This window comes from Gekko japonicus, unplaced genomic scaffold (genome assembly GCF_001447785.1).
Source record: "Gekko japonicus isolate JY-2015 unplaced genomic scaffold, Gekko_japonicus_V1.1 scaffold790, whole genome shotgun sequence".
Lineage (NCBI taxonomy): Eukaryota > Metazoa > Chordata > Lepidosauria > Squamata > Gekkonidae > Gekko > Gekko japonicus.
Genome location: NW_015163626.1, coordinates 73875 through 93806, shown reverse-complemented (window position 1 = coordinate 93806; position 19932 = coordinate 73875). Strand labels below are relative to the sequence as shown.

General features: G+C 49.9%; 1 protein-coding gene across 1 annotated transcript in view; it reads right to left on the bottom strand.

Annotated features, from left to right (window-relative positions):
- LOC107107226 overlaps window positions 1-19932 on the bottom strand; it is a 76843-nt gene that overhangs the window by 12640 nt on the left and 44271 nt on the right. Inside the window, exons 4-11 of the mRNA XM_015407485.1 lie at window positions 18475-18702; window positions 18250-18381; window positions 16023-16131; window positions 13415-13519; window positions 8902-9805; window positions 3877-4022; window positions 1495-1538; window positions 1156-1212 (exon numbers count right to left, since the gene is read on the bottom strand). Coding sequence (XP_015262971.1) covers window positions 1156-1212; window positions 1495-1538; window positions 3877-4022; window positions 8902-9805; window positions 13415-13519; window positions 16023-16131; window positions 18250-18381; window positions 18475-18702 — 1725 coding nt within the window. The remainder of the gene's footprint in view (window positions 1-1155; window positions 1213-1494; window positions 1539-3876; window positions 4023-8901; window positions 9806-13414; window positions 13520-16022; window positions 16132-18249; window positions 18382-18474; window positions 18703-19932) is intronic.

Here is a 19932-nt window from a genome sequence, read left to right as displayed (position 1 = left end):
CTCGCGCCCCCCCATGCAAAAGCAAACCCTTCCCACTCCCCCCCGGAAAGGAGCCCCTTCTCTTTGCCACCCCCCCCCCCCCCCCGCTCGGCCTCTCCAGCCAACAGCTCCGTCCCTTTAACCCTCGCAGTGCTGGACAGAAATTTGTTTAACAGTATTTAAACTTCCCGCCCTCTTTCCCCCGGTCCCAGACCCAGGCGGGCGGACCGGTCTCCAGCCAGGCTGCCTCCAGCGACGCCCCCTGCGGCTCGGTGGGGCTCCTCGGGAGTAATCCTACCCTGGGTGGCCCTCCACGGAGTCTCCCCCCCCCTTGTTCCTTGGCTCTCTCCTCTCTTGGATCAGGGGATGGTCCCGACTCGCCCTGCAGGCAGCACCCGCCTTGAGTTCAGTCCCTGCGAGAAAGGCTGACTACAAGGAATGCTGATTAAAAAAATACCGATAGAGATCGGCGCTCTCCACCAATGCTCCCTCTAATCTGTGGAGTCCAGTGAGCAAAAATTCTTGTTTGTGAGCTCCTGGGCATTAAAGTTGGGAGCGAGCGCTTTGGCTGCTGCATGAATTAGTTTGCTCTGGAGCCCCATCCTTCCTGAGCGAAGACAAAAATCGGTGAGCTGGAATCTAAAAAACTGTGAGCTAGCTCACACTCACTCAGCTTAGAGGGAACACTGCTCTCCACTTGCCCGCAGTGGCTCCCTTCTAATCAGGGCTTTTTTTGTAGAAAAAGCCCAGCAGGAACTCATTAGCATAATAAGCCACACCCAACAGCCAAAATCCATTAGCATATTAGGCCACACCCTGAGACCACAGCTCATTAGCATATTAGGCCGCAGCCCCGTGTTGCCAGAAGCCACACCCACCTTTTGCTTCTTATTCTGTTTACCTTGTTTGTTGTCAAAACCCAGGGCCTTTTTTTGTAGCAGGGACTCCTTTGCATGTTAGGCCACACAGGCCTACTGTAGCCAATACTAATGAGTTTCTGCTGTTGGGTGTGGCCTATTATGCTAATAAGTTCCTGTTGGGTGTGGACAACTCCGGAGCCAGCCGGAACTCCTTCCTGTGCATTGCTGCCCCAAAATAGCCCTGCTTCTGAACAGTAACCGGTCAGTCAATGTAAAGTGCAAGAGAGAGAGACCTCCTCTGCACAGGGCGGGAGACCGAGTGGACTTCGCAGCCTCCCGAGGGGCCGGCCGGGGTGTCTTTCCGCACCAGAAGCTGCGGGGCAGAGAAAAGCCAGAAAGAAAGGATTGCAAACTTCCAGGTGGGATCTCCCGGAATGGCAACTGGATCTCCAGTCTACAGAGATCGGTTCTCCTGGAGAAAACGGCAGCTTTGATGAGTGGACTCCCCCTGCCATGATGCCCCACGGAGGGCCTTCCCCTTCTCATAACAGGCTCCCTCCCGAAATTTCCCAACCTGGAGTTTATTTTTATTTATTTTATTTATTAATAAATTTCTATCCCGCCCTCCCTGCTAGGTGGGCTCAGGGCGGCTCACATTCAGCGGCACCATGTGCCGGATCATATAAAACATATAAATACCTAAAAAAGGAATAAAACAATCACATATTTAACAGTTAAAGACTAAAGTTAAAATGCTCCCGGAGATGGCCAGTCCTTCAGTCAGTTAGAGATGGCAAGCTATAAGATGTAAGGCCATGTCCCAGTTCTGCGGTATCCGGTCTCACACGATGCTGTATCTCGATCTCCAAAAAAAGGGTCGGCCTAGGATGTTAAGAATGACAATAGTTGATGGTAGTCGTTGGTAGCAGTGGATGGCTCCTAGCTGAAGGCCTGGTGGAAGAGCTCTGTCTTGCAGGCCCTGTGGAATTGCACAAGGTCCCGCAGGGCCCTGATCTCCTCCAGGAGCTTGTTCCACCAAGTAGGAGCCGCCACTGAAAAGGCCCTGGCCCTGGTGGCGGAGAGCCTGGCCTCCTTAGGGCCTAGAATCATTAGGCGGACCGTAGCGCTCTCTGGGGTATATGTGGGGAAAGGCGGTCCCTCAGGTATGCCGGACCCTGGCCATTTAGGGCTTTAAAGGTCAATACCAGCACCTTGAAGCAATTTGGTATGCTATTGGCAGCCAGTGCAGTGCTTTCAGCACAGGCCCAATGTGTTCCCATCTAAGGAGACCCATCAGAAGCCTAGCCGTGGCATTCTGCACTAACTGCAGCTTACGGATTAGCAACAGCAACAAGGGCAGCCCCATGTAGTGAGTGTTACAGTAGTCTAATCTCGAGGTGACCATTGCATGGATCCCTGTAGCCTGGTCGTCGCGGTCAAGGAAAGGAACCAACTGCCGGATCAGCCGAAGATGGTAAAAGGCCAACTTGGCAGTGGCTGCTACCTGGGCCTCCATAGTTAAGGAGGGATCCAGGAGCACTCCCAAACTCCTCGCCTCCAGCGCTGGCACCAATGGAGCCCCGTCGAAGGTTGGGCGTGGGATCCCCATCCCCAAGCCACCTCGACTCAGGCACAGGACCTCCGTCTTAGCCGGGTTCAGCTTCAGTCGGCTCAGTCTAAGCCAACCAGCCACGGCTTGCAATGCCAGGTCCAGATCTTACGGGCTGGAGTCTGTCCGGCCGCCCAACATCAGATAGAGCTGGGTGTCATCAGCGTACTGATGACACCCCAGCCCATACCTCCGGGCGATCTGGGCAAGGGGGCGCATGTAGATGTTAGACAACATCGGGGAAAGCACCACCCCTTGAGGCACACCGCACTCGAGTGGGTGCCTCCTGGATTGCTGCTCCCCTAGCGCCACCCTTTGTCCCCGACCCCGGAGAAAAGAAGCAAGCCATTGCAAGGCGAGCCCCTGTATCCCCACATTGGCGAGGCGGTGGGTCAGCAACTGGTGGTCCACCGTGTCGAACGCAGCTGACAGGTCTAACAACAACAGTACTGCCGAACCGCCCCGATCCAGGTGCCTCTGGAGGTCGTGAGTAAGGGCAACCAGTGCTGTCTAAGATGGAAGCGTCATCCAGAAAGGTCTGTATTGCCACCGCCCACTCGATTAATTTGCCCAAATAGGGATAATGGAAACTGGCTGATAGTTGGCCAATTCAGTCGGATCCAGAGTTGGTTTTTTCAAGAGAGGGCGGACCATTGCTTCCTTGTGCCCCCAGGAACCGCCCCTCAGAGAGGGACGTGTTGACAGTCTCCCTAAGGGCACCTCGGAATCCCTCGTGGCCCGCTTTAATGAGCCAGGAAGGGCACGGGTCAAGGCTGCATGTGGTTGGGCATGAGCAATATGTCAACTTCCTTCAGGCTGAGCGGACTGAAACAATCCAGACCCGGACTCGAAAACATGCAAGGGGCCTCGAGTTCGCTGTTTCAACTATGGCGGGGAGGTCACAGCGGAGCTCCTGTGTGAGATCAGGCCTTGTGGGACTTATTACAATTCCACAGGACCTGCAAGACAGAGCTCTTCCACCAGGCCTTTGGTTGAGGCAGAGGGCGTCCCCTCTCTTTGGGTCGGCCCCCCCATTTACAGCTGGGCCTGAGATCCCAAATTTTATATCAACCACTGAGGTATCTGGCTTCTCACTAGAGCTGTATATCAACGACTGATAGATAGATATCTATCAACCCTGACTGTTCCCTAAAAGGCCAGATAATGAAACTGAAGCTCAAAGACTTTGGCCACCCAATGAGAAGGGAGCCCTCACTGGAGAAGACCCTGATGCTGAGAAAGATTGAAGGTCGAAGAAGACGGGGATGGCAAAGGATGAGATGGTTAGACAGTGTCATCGATGCAACGAACATGAAGTTGAGCCAACGTCAGAGGACAGCGGAAAACCGGAAGGCCTGGCGGGAGCTGGTCCATGGGGTCGCGAAGAGTCGGACTCGACTGTGCGACTGAACAACAACAACTCCCCACCTTCCCGCAGCTGCTCCCTGCTGATCCGTAACCGGTCAGTCAAGATAAAGTGCAAGAGAGCGAGACCTCCTCTGCACAGGGCGGGAGACCGAGTGGACTTCGCAGCCTCCCGAGGGGCCGGCCGGGGTGTCTTTCCGCACCAGAAGCTGCGGGGCAGAGAAAAGCCAGAAAGAGAGGATTGCAAATGTCCAGGTGGGATCTCCAGAGTTCAGAGATGGATTCTCCTGGGGGGAAAGTGGCAGCTGTGGGGAGTGGACTCCCCCTGGCATGATGCCCCACAGGGGGCCTCCCCCTTCTCAAAACCCAGGCCCCACCCCCAAATGTCCAGGAATTATTTCCCAACCTGGAGTTGGCAACCCTACACACAGCAGAGGCCTCCTGCGTTCTTCCCTGCATCCCTCCCTGAGGGGGGGTCCTCCCCTGACCGGAGCACAGCGGCTCCTTCAGCACCACCCCGAAGAAGGTCCAGTGCAGGATATTTGGGAATGGTGCTGTTCCACTGCCTGTGAGGGAGTCGCGGGACAACGTGAGAATCCACAAACACTTTCCACCCTGACACGAGACTTCCCCAAGCGCATGAAGGGAGCACAGAGCCTCCGCTTGAAATCCCGCTCTTCTCCCTCGCTTGCTCCCCATTTTGTGTGGGGGTGGAAGGGGCCATCAAGTCGCAGCTGCCCCGTAGCCACCCCAGAGTTCTCGAGACAGGAGACAGTTCAGAGGTGACCAAAATTGGAAGGTATTTTCTTTATACTGAATCTGACTCTGTTAAATTGAGTTTATTTTGCATTGTGGCACAAGTCAATATTAAAAAAACTCTCCCCATATTGTTTATTTCTAGACACACAAGAGCAACACCAATCAACTTGTGTGCATCTTCATTTGACACACACGGCTGGATCCTGGGAGGCCTCACGTTAAATATATCCCTTCTGTCTTTTGATTTCTTTTTTGATGTAAGTGCAATAAATCTGGCTTGATAAAATTATTTTTTCAATAATATATATCATTATTAGACACAGCATTTTAAATTGGTATTGAAATATTATTTTCTTCCTTCACAGCTCTCCTGTTTTGGTGCTATTATCTACTTGTGCGTTGTCTTTTGATTGTAATAGGAGTCTATTTGGACCTTAGAATCAAAGAATGATAGAGTTGGAAGGGATCTCCAGGGTCATCTAGTCCCCCCCCCCATGACCCCTCTGAAGAAGGCCCGATTGGGTCGAAACACTGTAGGTCGCTATTCTTTTCTTTTGGACATATGTAACTTTTTACTATATTATAAGGCTTGTGTTGGGCCCTGATATGCTTTTAATGTCTTTGTAATAAATACATCTTTTTAATGTACAATTAGTTCATATTTAGTTTTAGCTTTTGTCCCTGCATTTGCTTTCACACAGTAGCTAACCAGTTCCTCTGGAGGGCCAACAACAGGGCAGAGAGGCTGAGACCTTCCCCTGAGGTTGTCCTCCTGGCTCTGGGATTCAGAGGATCAGTGCCTCTGCATGTGGAGGTTCCCCCCAGTCACCAGAGCTAGTAGCCATTGATAGACTTCCATGAATCCATCTAATCCTCTTTTAAACCTAGTTTGGTGTAGTGGTTAGGAGCGCAGGCGCTAATCTGGGAGAACCGGGTTTGATTCCATACTCCTCCACATGCAGCTGCTGGTGTGACCTTCTTGGGTCAGTTACAAGCTCTTTCAGAGCTGTCCTTGAAAGAGCAGTTCTCAAAAGAGATCTCTCAGGCAAGCCATAGTTTTGGCACAGCTATCCTTGGCCTCATCAAACATTGGCTTCCCTTATGTTCTGATTCTCAGGTGTCACAGACATACTGCTTTTGGGGGGAATATCTGAGTGCTTATGACTTAAGGCAGCCATGCACGGGTAGCTGTACAGTTAGCTAGACAATCTTTTTTCTCCCCCCCCCCAAAAAAAAGGGGAGAGTTCTGGCCAGAATTAATTCTCCCTACTGAAGAATAAAGAGAAACTGAAGCAATGTGGTCTCTTAAGATTCTATTTACAAATAGCAGAAAAGAGAACAAGCATGAAGAGGAAAATAATAGCCGTCTCCCTTAGGCACTCATTTGGAGGGAAGCTCTCTGCCTCCCTCCAGAATTGAGCCCCTCTTTGGAAACTGAAGCCCATGCACAATCTCCAATCATCAAGCATCGTTTTGGCTTCTGAGATGGCAAATGGTGCGTGAAGAATCCCAGCACAGCCAGGCGCTCTGCCACTGAAAGGAGGCACTGATAGCTGACACGGATAGCTGACTCCAAGAAGCCCTGCTCTTGAGCAACAACACCGATAGCTGTTTCCCACAAAGCACAGTCCATGGGCTAGCCAATTCACAGAGAAGCTGAGGAAGGGTGTCAGAATGTGCGGATTTCCAAAGGCTCTCAGTGTTTATTTATTAAACGTTAATATCCGGCATTTCTTCTTGGTTCAAGGGAGCTTTGAACGATAGTTAAACACCCACAACGAAAGCCAAGATCAAAGAAGAAGCCCCAAATCCGTCCCCCCTCCCCTCTTAGAAGACACCTGCTATTCAGCCCCCCTCGAAGCCCCGGGCAATGAACAGACTGGGATCACGGCCACACAAGGGTACAGAGAAATGACAACACCGTGTACAAAATAACAACTAGTACAAGTAAAGGTTTTTCAAAGACTATGTGTAAACATTGTACTGAATAAAGTATATACTAGGTTTATATCTCTAATTTACAATATCAATATGAACGGATATACAACACTCTAATACAGGGATGTCGAACTCATTTGTTACAAGGGCCGGATCTGACATAAAGGGGACTTTGTGGGGGCCAGGCCACGCGTGTCATAGAATGTAGCGAAGGTATTAACTTTATAAAAGATACAAACACAGTTAAAGATATTATTTTTACTTAAAGTACAAATATGCTTAAAACTCTTGTGATAAATTTAACAGTCTTTGATAACTGACACCTCCCAAACCTCCCCGCCCTAAAAGATGCCTGCCTAAAATGGAAAGGTGGGGGAACAGTGGGATTTTGCAATGCAATTTTAAAAAGTAAAACATTAAGAAAAAGCACAGGGATCACAGCAGAAACTAAAAATATAAAATGCTCTGAGCCTAGAAACATAAAATGGCTGGGCATTGCAAGCTTTTCTCCCCTCCCCCCCAGGTATACTCAGCGTGGCAGTGGATCCCCAGTATAATGTCTGCCTTTGGCTGTGGGTTCCCAGGTTAGAATACTCACTAAGGCACCCCGTTCTCAGGTCCATTCGGCAGACATAAGCTGGCTCAAACCATCAACCCTGTATTTGCAAGGAGACAACTCCAGCAAGCAACAGCTTCAGCTATACCAACAGTGGAAAGTGACAACTACTCATTATAGTACATTGTAGCACAAAGTTGGAAAAGAAATGCACAATGGATTTCCCATTAAGGTATCTGGGCCCAGAGAGACTACTCTGGGACTGCAATGACAGCCACCTGAGTGAAATGACAGTCCCTTGGAGTAGCAGAAGCGTTCTGGGATTGGAATGAGGGCCCCCAGAGTGGAATTCCATTCCCAGAATGCTGCTGCTGCTACTCCCAGGGGCTGTCATTCCACTCTGTACCCTGTCATTCCAGTCCCAGAATACTGATTCTATTGCTAGGGACCGTCATTCTACTTTGGAGGCTGTCATTCCAGTCCCAGACCATGTCTGTTTCTATTATGGGAAACAGTCCCAGAGCAGTCTATCTGGGTGGGGGGGAGACGAGGGGGTAAGAAAAGAGCCGTGGGCCTGATTAAAGCCATGGGCGGGCCGCTTCCGGCCCATGGGCCTTAGGTTCGACACCCCTGCTCTAATACTTCATATAAACAATCTAACACAGAAATAAGCCCATCTCGAAAAGATTCAAACACAAAGTCCCCCATAATTATTCTGATATCCAAAGGAGGATAATCCGTTAGTATAGAGTTCATTAAGGTCCAAACTTCTCCTTTCACCTCCTAAATCAGGATGTGTCTCTCATGTGTTTTAAAAGTGGATATAGTGTTCTTACTAGATGACTCTATGAATTCTCAGAAATAGTCCTCAGTTCCACAGCTGTATTCAATAAACCAACAAAGACGAAGACTCTCTAAAAGGGACACACACCATTTTATACACACACACGCATATACAGAATCAGCTGATAGATAATGTCTACCAAAGCATACCTCACAATATCACTTGTAGAGATACAATCTATAGGAAAATGTTTACAATAAAATGTATATCACAGAACTTGAAAAAACATGTCAGTCATCATAAAACTGAAGATGTCTGAAGATATCTCAGTTAAACTTAATTGATCCAATCCTAACCAAACCAATTGCTTGGTGGTATAGTTTAATGTCAGGTACTGCTAACCCCCAAAGTACTTGAGCATTTGTTCCTCTATTCATCTAAGTGTAATCATGCCAAAACAGTGTGCCTATTGCTGTTAAAGAGTCACATGATATTGGATGCTGGAGGAGCCACCTTACATTTATTTGTTTCTGAGTCCATCAGAGTCTTCATATATTAATCGGTATCAACTGAAAAAGAAAATTTATTTTGGCAAACCATTCATTTTTACTGCAGGGATTCTTCCCAGCCATGATCATTTTAGTTTGGACCATCTTTCCAAATCGTTTTGTATCTTCATCCAAACAAACGTTGGTTTGATTGAGGCTTTTCCTCAATTAATGGAGCTATTCAGGTTTATCTGTTGGAGTCTGAAGGCTGGAAAGGCGAGGCACGCTTTCTGCCTCTCTGGTGGGTTGCCGTGTTACTCTGTAGAAGCAGAGCAGAATTCAAGTCCAGGAGGTCATTCAAGACCACGCATGTTTTCCAGGGTTTAAGTGCTCATGAGTTAAAGCTCACTTTCTCAGATAGGCCAAAAAGTGCCATATGGAGTCAGGATGCAGAGGTGCCATAAAGTCTGATGGATCTTCGTTCTCATTTCTGCCTGACCAAATGAGCTTTGACCTGTGAAAGCTTCTACCCTGGGAAATTTCCTTGGTCTTTCAGATGCTACCTCTCCGCCTTTCCATTTCCTTTGGGAAGTCCTTTTACCTTATTAGGGTGGTGAGAATGGAGCTGGGTCTGCTTGGAAGCAAAAAGGGGCATGTGGCCTTCTTTCACTCTGCTGGGCCCTGACTCTGAGCATTCAAGAGGTTTCTCCCCTGTGTGGGTTCTTTGATGCTTTTGAAGATTGGAATCCTGACTGAATCTCTTTCCACACTCTGAGCATTCAAAAGGTTTCTCCCCTGTGTGGGTTCTTTGGTGCACTTGAAGAGTGGCATTCCGAATGAATCTCTTTCCACACTCTGAGCATTCAAAAGGTTTCTCCCCTGTGTGGGTTCTTTGATGCTTTTGAAGATTGGAATTCTGACTGAATCTCTTTCCACACTCTGAGCATTCAAAAGGTTTCTCCCCTGTGTGGGTTCTTTGGTGCACTTGAAGATGGGTACTCTGACTGAATCTCTTTCCACATTGTGAGCACTCAAAAGGTTTCTCCCCTGTGTGGGTTCTTTGATGCCCTCGAAGATTGGAACTGCTATTGAATCTCTTTCCACACTCTGAGCATTCAAAAGGTTTTTCCCCTGTGTGGGTTCTGTGATGCTTTTGAAGACTGTCACAATGACTAAATCTCTTTCCACACTCTGAGCATTCAAAAGGTTTCTCCCCTGTGTGGGTTCTTTGGTGCACTTGAAGAGTACCATTCTGAATGAATCTCTTTCCACACTCTGAGCATTGAAAAGGTTTCTCCCCTCTGTGGATTCTTTGATGGTTTTGAAGACTGCAATACCTACTGTATCTCTTTCCACACTCTGAGCATTGAAAAGGTTTTTCCCCTGAGTGACGTCTTTGATGGTTTTGTAGACTGGAATTCATTCTGAATTTCTTTCCACACTCTGAGCATTCAAAAAGCTTCTGTGCTGCATGTATTTTTTGATGTACAAGAAGCTGTGGTCTGCATCTGAAGTCCTTTCCACAGTAACAACATTTACATGCCTTCTTTTTAATGTGGTTTGGAAAAAATACATTACCCTTTCTTCCACTGCAGAATGCCATTCCACTCTTGGGACAGATAAATGTCTTTACTCCTGAATGAGTCTGTTGAAGATGGTTGCAGACTGGGATTTCATGGCAGCCCCCTTCTTGGCAGGGAATGGACTTAACCCGTCTCTTCACCGTACGGCTTCCTTCCTGCCTCTCTGGTCCACCTCTATTCTCAAAGTTTCCTTTGGCTTGTTCATTCTGGTTTTTTTCCAGTGAGAACCCTTGAAATTCCCCAATGGGCTCGACATCTCCTGCTGGAATAAAGAAGGAGGTCAAATCACCACTCACACAAGGAGCCAAGCCACCAATCAGCAACTCCTGAATAATGAGTGTGCATTTTATCTCCTGAGCCACTGGTCACAACCAGTGTTCCCTCTAAGCTGAGTTAGTGTGAGTTAGCTCACAGTTTTTTAGCCTCCGGCTCACACATTTTGGTCTTAGCTCAGGAACGATGGCTCCAGAGCAAACAAATTTATGCAGCAGCCAAAATCTCCTGCTCACAACTTTAATGCCAGTAGCTCACAAATTAGACTTTTTGCTCACAGGGCTCCACAGCTTAGAGGGAACATTGGTCACAACTTTTCCCTGGCCAGCTCTACAGTAGAGCTCTATATTCTGTCTATCCCTCTCCTCCCCAGAACTCCCTAAATCAACTTTAAGGGAAAAGGTAGCAAAGATCTGTTGCTCTGCCTTTCCCATTTGCCTTGCCATGCAGGTCCTTTGATGATGAAATACAAAAAATGATCGTGATTTCTAGTCCTCGGATTGTATAGAGAGTTTGCTTCCAGGTGTGATGAGAGAGAAGAGGAGCTCGTCCCCAGACTCCGATAACATGTCTGCTAGGGTAGGGGAGAAGTCGGGACTTCAGAAGAGAAGAAGAAGAAGAGATTGGATTTATACCCCACCCTTCACTTGGAGTCTCAGAGCCGCTTACAAACTCCTTTCCCTTCCCTTCCCCACAACCGACACCCTGTGAGGTAGGTGGGGCTGAGAGAGCTCTTGACAGAAACTGCTCTTTTTCAAGGACAGCTCTTATTAGAACTACGGCTTGCCCAAGGTTATCCAGCAGCTGCAAGTGGAGGAGTGGGGAATCAAACCTGGTTCTCCCAGATTAGAGTCCGCGCACTTAACCACTACACCAAACTGGCCCTCAGCAAGCAAACCCCATAGTTCTAAGGGAACTCCCATAGGAATACCAGTTGTTGGGGGAGAGAGGGAGGGGAGGCCTGGAGACATTCAACTGACCAGAACAGGAATAGGTTGACAGGGGTCTGACTCATTCAGCGAAGCTGTTCTTAAGTAAATACCTCATCTTTCCCTGTGTGGAAATGGCAGAGATGTTTTGATGTAATTACATGCTGATTTTGACCCCCAATATACCCGTAATGACTGCAAGTATTGATGGTTTGATCTCCTTTATTAAGAACTAGCAGTAAAGCCCGTTGTGAAAGCAATACAACGAGATCTAGAAAGAGGCTCTGGGGGAGTGCTCTGGCTTTGGGCAAACAGTGTCAATTTGCTGTGGTGACCTCAGCAGGGTATAATGACAGAGTCCACTGTTTTCTCCAGAGGAACTGATCTCTGCTACCTGAAGAGCAGTTGTAATTGTGAGTGATCTGTAGCCCTCACCTGGAGATCGGCAGCAATTGTTACCCAGGACAAAATGGCTGGTTTGGAGGGTGGAGTTGGCAACCCCATCTCCTTCCCAGCTAACCATCAACCTACCATTATCTGCCCCTTTGACTTCAGCTGACTTCTGCCCTCCCTTCTGCAGAGCAGTTGTAATTCTGAGTGCTCTCCAGCCCTCACCTGGAGATTGGCAACAATGGTGCCCTATGTGGGACTGATTGGTTTGGTGGGTGGAGTCTATGGCATTGTACCTGTCTGAGGTCCCACCCCTCCTCAAACCTCACCCTCTTCAGGCTCCATCCCTCAAATCTCCAGGAATTTCCCATCTGGAGTTGGCAACCCTATCAGGACTGGCCCCAATGTGTTTTCTCCCAAAGGCCAAAGTAGGTGACAGGACCAAGCTTAGTTGCCTACCAACAGGCACTGAGGGGAATGTAGGGTTGCCAGCTCTAAGGAGGGAAATACCTGGAGGTTTGGGGGGTGGATTCTGTAGAGGGCAGCATTGGGCGGGGGGGGGCGGAAGGACTCAGCAGGTATAATGTCATAGGGTCTACCCTCCTAAAGCAGTCATTTTCTCTAGGGGAACTGATCTCTGTCATCTGGAGATCAATTGTAGCAGTGGGAGATCTCCAGGTCCCACCTGGAGATTGGCAACCCTAGGGGAAAGTCAGCTGCACAGCAGGGGGTTGAAGAGAATGGTTTGATGGCTGCTGGGCCAAGATTGGCAACAATAGTTCCCCAGGATCCCCATCGTAAATGCACCAAACAATTCCTCAAGATTTTCCAAAACACTACTCTGTTGATAAATTGCAACACTTTGAATTAGCACCAAAGCTTTAAGAGCTCTCCAGCTGTCACCTGGAGACTGGCAACAGCTTGTCTGGAGTGTGGGCAGTATGGCATTGTATCTGTCTGAGGTCCCCCTCTTCCTCCTCCTCCTCAGACCCCACCCTCAGCAGGCTTCATCCCTAAAATATCCTGGAAGTTTCCAACCTGGAGTTGGCAACCCTATGTCCTGGAGTTCGAACCTGGAGTTGGCAACCATCAGCCAACGTTTATCTGCCTGTCTGTCTTTACAACCCCCCCCCACACACACACACACAGCCTCTGCCTAGGGAGCAGCTGACATCATTCTCCTCTCCCAACTGAAAATTCCAACTGCCTTGCGGGGGGGGGGAGGAGTTTGAGGTGTGGAATGGAGTGAAGTCCAATCAGCTTCCATATGCAAATAACCTTGGAACGCTGGGCGGGACTGCACAAAGCAGCCAGTCAACCCAGCCAGTGTCTTCTGAGTGGCAGTGGGGGGGGGGGGAGTTTGAGGTGTGGAATGGAGTGAAGTCCAATCAACTTCCACATGCAAATGACCTTGAAACGCTGGGCGGGACTGCACAAAGCAGCCAGTCAACCCAGCCAGTGTCTTCTGAGTGGCAGTTCTTCCGGCCAAACACTAAAGGGGCCAAATTTAGAACGTTGCGATATAGAACGTTGCTATTCAATTATAATAAGGGAGAGATGTGTTAACTGAAGTAAACACATTCCTTTTCTGTCTCCAGTAGAAGCAGCTGCATGTCACCTCCCCAAGCTAACAAGCATTGTGTGTAGTGTTAATGAAGAATGGCCCTGGTCACACGGGCCAAATAACGCGGGGGTGAGGTGTGGCCGTTTGCCCCGGAACAAAGTAAAGCGCGGCAGCCCGATCACACGTCCCGTGGAGTTCCCGTGGTTACGCCATTAGGTGCCGATCACACGGCTATCCTGAAGCGCGACAAAGAAGCAAAGTTGCTAAGAAGTGAAGCAGAAATCTGCCACGGCTATTCTTTGCCCATTCCCTTGACATAAAGATGAAGCAGACTCACTCGCGGCCAGTTCACTCGGGAAGGAAATAGTCTGTTGAGACCCTCTTGAGACAATCTCCAGCCCTTCGTCCGTCTCCACTGTAGTCTCTCGCACATCCATGCCTTCTTTGGGAGAGAGAGAAAGAAAAGAGGAGGATGCGTGACCCAAGGCCTTTGCCCGTCTCCACCTTGTCAGCATGTGCTGCAAGCAAGACATCAGTTGGTGACCAGGAGGATCTGACAGTTCCTAACTGCCACTTCAGCTGGACTAAACTGGTTCGGTCCAGTGCTGGAAGTCTAAGTCAGAGTGACTCAGCACTGATAGCTGATTGGTGGAGGGTATGTATATAAGTGATCATGTATTGTACAGTTTATTCTCTGCTTATGGATGTGTGGATGGTGAAGCACTTTGTCAGTGCGTACCAGCATCTTCTCTGTTGTGTAAATAAACTTGTAAATAACTTTTACACAAGGCTGTGTGGACAGTTGCCTCTTTGGATATTACTCACTACCCCAGAATTCACCGCACGCGACACCAACACACCTCAGGCCGTGACACCCACCCTGCCTCTCACTGCTGGCCACAGTCATGGCCGCAGTGGCCCCTGGACCAGTCGGGTGTGTTGGCTGCTTTCACGGCCATGTCAACTACTGGAATCGTCCACAGGGTCTTAAGTACAGGGCCAGGCCCCACAATGACACGCTGCTCTTCGATAGTTTGATACACACAACATCACAATGGCGGCAATTCACACCTTTGGCACCTAAGGAAGATCCTTACCCAGAGAGGCCACACTCCTATAGTTCTCCAGCATGACTTCCCAGTAGAGCACTCTTTGGCCTGGATCCAGCAGGGCCCACTCGGCCACGGTGAAATACACGGCCACCTCCTCAAAGGAAAATGGACACTGAAAGAAAAAGCAGACATCCTCATCAGAGATTGGGCCAGGCAAGACCGCACCCAGGGAACGGGCATCCTGGTGGGGTGGAGGATGGAGAGGTTGGCGGGGGAAGAGGGCATGGCGTTCAGAGGCTCTCCTGCTCAGACACCTGAGAAGCCACTGCAGGAGAAAAAATCCCCCCTGAGAAACGAGGGGGAACTCAGGCGGACCCTTGCTCAACTCCCCTACCTGGACTGCAGGGGCAGCAGCCGTTTCCGCTCCTCCACAAAGACGACGACTCAACACTGTCTCTTCGCTGCCTGGGAGGGAGAGAACATTGGAAGAAAGGGTTGAAGCCAAGACTTCGAATTTTCTTTGCTTGTGCGTATCCTGCTTCATGCACCCCTCTTCCCAGGACTGTGAAACCTTGCCCTGTCTACACTCAACAAAATGTGTAACAATATTGAGTAAACTTGAGGGAGAGGTGGAGGAGAAGTTCCTGGTTCCTATGAGCCTCGGGGGTGGGGGTGGGGGGTAAAAACCCTGCCAACACAGTTCAGACTTCTCTGCCTCTTGAAATTTATCCTGTGAATTCCAAAGCTCAAAACGGTGGCAGCATCCCTGCTCGGTCAGACCAAAGGCGGCCAGGCGTACCATTCTCCCGCTGGCTGGTCCCTCCCACGTGCCTTTGAGTTCAGGCTTCCGGGAGAAGGGTGTGTGTGTGTGAAGAAATGAGGTCAAATGATACATCACATTTGCATCTGTCCAAAAACCCAGAGGTGACATTACCACACCTGAGAACTCAAGGGTAATATCAAGCGGTTTCGAGAGCGTCTGCTGATGCTCTGACGTCACGTCTAGATTCTCAGCAGGATGAGACATCACTGTGACATCACATCCACCCCTGGCCCCACCTCCAAAGCTCCCAGCGGTGCCAGGTCAACTTTTTTTTTTGAGCCACCCTGAGTCCCTCTAATGGAAGATACATGAGATAGGATTTTTAATAACTTGTGTGTTTGTGCACCTGGAAGTCATGGCGACCTCTGGTGACTGACCCCTACTGGGGGTCTGGAGGACATTCAGAGAGGTGGCTGAATAAAGCCTGCCCCCACCTCCTGCCTCCGGTATTTCAAGGAGGTCTCCCATCCAAGTACTTGCCAGAGTTGACCCTGCTTAGCTTCCGAGATCTGACCTGCCTGGGCTATCCAGGTCAGGGCATGAGATAGGAAAATATTAGTTAACATGTGAAATTCACTCCTGCAGGAAGTAGTGGCGGCTACAAGCACAGAGAGCTTCAAGAGGACTGGATAAACATCTGGAGCAGAGGTCCATGAGTGGTTATTAGCCACAAGGTATAGATGGAAATCTATGTGTAGGGCAGTGAATCTCTGTATTCTTGGTACTTGTGGGGTGGGAGGGGTTTAGGAGCTCTGGCCCTGCTGGTGGACCTCTTGATGGCACCTGGCCTTGGGCCACTGTGCGGCGCAGAGTCTTGGATCAGATGGGCCACTGGCCTGATCCAGCATGACTTCTCTTATATTCTCCTGTGTTCCTATGAGAAGGGAATTGCCCTCCATGAATCTGTATAATTCCCCCTTCAAGTCAATGGCCACCATTACATCCCATGGCACTGAGTCGCAGCAGTCCACTCTGTGTGGTGTGCAGAAACATTTCTTTTTCCTCCTGTCCTGAACCTTCTGCCTGACAACTTCACAATGTGCCAAAACCTGGGCACAAGAGACTCTTACCATGTGAGAGGGCATCTTGGGTATGGGCCTGCACCTTCGGCTCCTCCTCCAAAGGAGGTCCTTCCTCCTCAGAGAACTTCACTTCCGTCTTCACAGCCGGTCCCCACATCTGAAACAGCAGAAAGGGATACAGGTAAGAGGAGGAATGTGAAAGACCAAGGAGACGAATCTTGCCCCTGCCCATCCTCACCCCTGCATCAATCAACACAGCTGCTTCAACCACAGAGGCAAGAACCAGGGTTGCGGTTTTCTATCAGCCCTGGTGAAGTGTCTGGAGGGACCGATTTTGGGCAGGGAGGCCTTAAGCCAGGGGTGTCAAACATGTGGTCTGCGGGCCAGATCAGGCCCTCGGAGTGCCCCAATCAGGCCCGCAAGGACCTGGATGTTTCATACTTCCATTTGTAGTTCTGCTGTTGCTGCCATGTTACAGCTTGCTTTACCAGTCTCTCTCAATCACACAGGAGAGACAGATAGGCAAGGCTCTCCTCTGCGATTGAGAGAGTCTGGTAAAGAACTGGCTGAGGCTCCTCCCCCTCCCAGGGGGAGGGAGGGAATACCCAGAGCTCGCTTCCTGGCCAGGCTGCAGGAGACAAAGGGAAGCCTTTCTTTCCTTCCACTGGCTGAGGTTCCTCTCTGAAGGGAGGGAGGGAATGAGGGAGAGTTTGCTTTGTTGGGCTGCCTCAGTTGCATGAGAGAAATACCAAGCACCCTTAAGACCAACAAAGTTTTGTTCATGGTATGAGCTTTTTATTTATTTATTTATTCGATTTGATATACCGCCCTAACCCCCTTGGGGGTCTCTGGGCGGTTTACATGGGGAGGTGCTAATCACATTTTATACCCTAACTTAGGCCACATTGTTTTCTGGGGGGTGGGACAGCCTACCGGCACCCAGGTGGACGCTGATGTCCTTCGGTCCGGCTGGCTTCATTCCTGGCAGTCTGCTGGCTTAGGTGTTCTCTTCTGGCGCTTGGCGGTCCGGCACGCAATCAACGTCCTCCTCCGGACCCGGCTGCGTCCCTCAGGCTCCGCCGTGCCCGTGGATGACGTCATCGCGCGCCTCCGCTGCACGACAGCCGCCTGCTGTTCCTGCTGCTGGGCACCAGGGATCACTCCTCCGGTCCTGCTGCTACCGCTTGCTGCCGCCGCGCCACGCCAAGTCACCTCCACCGCTGGTATTCCGCCATTGCCGCCGCCGCCTTCCACACGCCTCGACAGAGGAGGGTGCCCCCCACCCTTCTAAGGGTAGGTACCCATTTATCTACTCGCATTAGTTACGTCTGCTTTCGAACCGCTGCGTGGGCGGGAGCTAGGACTAGGGTCGAGAGCTCACCTCGACCGCGGTGGGTCTCGAACAGCCATAGTGGCTGCTCGAGTGTTGTTGAGGCAGGCATTTTACTGCCTGCGCCACCGCTCCCTAGGTGTGTGCCTTGCTTTTGTGTGCCTTGCTACAGTGTGTGTGTGTTTTGTTGGGCTTTTTATGCCAGGGCTCTCCTGGGTGCAACTGGGTTCCCTCCCCTTTTCTCCTTTATTCATGCCCTCATGATCCAGACTTTCTCAGTAAGAAAGCAATGTGAACTATTTTAGAGAAGAAATAACAACAACCCAGTGAGGTGGATTAGATTGAGTGTGTGAGTCCAGACCAAGTTCACCACCTTTGTAGGAAGTTGTAGTTATTTCTCTGGGGAAGAGTATAGTTTTGCAGACAAAAACATGGCCCTCAGTTTGTGACCAGCACATGAAGCAACTTATGTACAAAAGCTCGCAATGCCCAGCCATTTTATGTTTTCCCCTGGGTCCTAGGCTAGGAACACTGAGCATGAGATTTTTGTAATAAATGTCAATAAATCAGAAGTAGGTTTGCAGCTTACAGATACACACCTGAACAGCATACTCAAGATTTCTACTGCACAGACATTTTGATACAATAATTCAGAGCAGAGATGTCACTTATCAGAGACTGTTAAATAGACAAAATATTGCAAGACTGCTAGGGTTTAATCATGTTTTCTTTAAAGTTTTAAAAAATCTTTAATTGTGTTTGTCTGTGTCCTTTTTAAAGTTTATCTCTCCACTACCTGGCATTACATTTTATGACACACATGGCCTAGCCCAACCAGGTCTCATTTAGGTCAGATCCAGCCCTCATTACAAATGAGCTCGACACCCCTGCCTTAGACTAAGGCCGAAGGTCACAGCTTGAATGGACGGCATGAAGCTCCCTCACCTGCTCTGCCTGCCGCTTGTCCTCTGCCCGACTCAGGATGAAGCCCTCGGCCAGGGACACCGCCTGGGAACTGGTCTCCGGCCCGCATCCTCTAACCCAGCGCTGCATTTCCTTGGGCAGGACGGCCAGGAACTGCTCCAGGATCACCAGGTCCAGGATCTGCTTCTTGGAGCGCCTCTCCGGCTCCAGCCAGCGCTTGCAGAGTCCATGGAGCTGGCTGCAAACCTCTCGGGGCCCGGCAGCCTCCTGGTAGCCGAACTGCCGGAAACGCTGCCGATGCTCCTCTGGGATCCCCGTCTCCTGAGGCAGGACCTCTGGCACCGCTCTCTCCCAGAGTTCAGCACCACTCCCCGCCGGGATGGGAGGGGGGTCTTTCCTTGCTCTCTTGCCAGTTCCTGGTCCTTCTGGGTCCTGCTGTTCCATCTCCTCCCCCTTCTGCTGGGCCACCTCCGCCTGCAAAAAGATCCATTTATTTACTTGGTATAAAGAGGGAGAGGAGCTGCGGTGGCTCAAGTGGTTAAGATGCTGGACTGCAGGCTATGGAAGGTCAGTAGTTCAGCAGTTCGAGAACCAAGTTGCCGCATGACGGAGTGAGCTCCCGTCTCTAGTTCCAGCTCCTGCCAACCTAGCAGTTCGAAAACAAGAAATTGCAAGTAGATAAATAGGTACCACTTCGTTGGGAAGGTAACAGCGTTCCGTGTGCCTTGGTGTTTAGTCATCCCGGCCACATGACCACTGAAATGTCTTCGGAAGCACTGGCTTTTCGGCTTGGAAACGGAGATGAGCACCGCAACCCTAGAGTCGGACTTGACTGGCTTTCGAGCAAGGGAACCTTTATGTTTTATAAAGAGGGAGAGGGGAATATATCAAAAAGGCAGAAAGGAACCTAAAGAAGATGGAGCTACATCACCGACCCTGGTCAGGAAGACACACCCAGGATCGCCTTGCAGAATCGGAAGGAGGGTCCTTGTTGTGGTTTGCGGTTCAGGGTTCATGTCCTTGTGCTAAATTAACTATTGTACATTGGTATGAACTATTGTAGACATCTCCTAAGAAGGTCCACCATAGTATCAAAGTCCTGAAGGCACCCACCCAAGAGATCTTAAGGATGTGAGTTACCTGATCCACTAACCCTTAGATGTAAGCTATCATGAAATTTGGCTGCTGTACCACAAGACTGGAGAATAGCAAGTGTTACACCAATTTGTAAATATGGATCCAGAGGGGAACCAGGAAATTACAGGCCAGTCAGCCTCACATCTGTCCCAGGCATATTTAGTAGAATCTGTAATAAAAGACAGAATTGTTAGGCACACAGGAGGACAAAGCCTGTTGAGGGAAAACCATCACGGCTTCTGCACAGGGGTGTCCTGCCACAACAGAGACTGGACAAAGATAAATTTTTATCCCTCTCTCAAAATACTAGAATTTGAGGGCATCCAATGAAGATGATTGGCAGTAGATTCCGGACAGGCAAAATGAAATGCTTCTATACACAGAGTGTTTAAGTCCCCTCTCCTCTGCTGGGGGGTCTCGGATACCAACTAGCAGCCCCGGCCCCACACTGGCACTGGGTCAGGGTCTTAGGACGGGGCTGCAGTTGATTCCGATTCAGGTAGGCATCATGCCCCCCCCCCCTCCACACACAGACATGCAAAGACCTTTTTCACTTACAGACCCAAT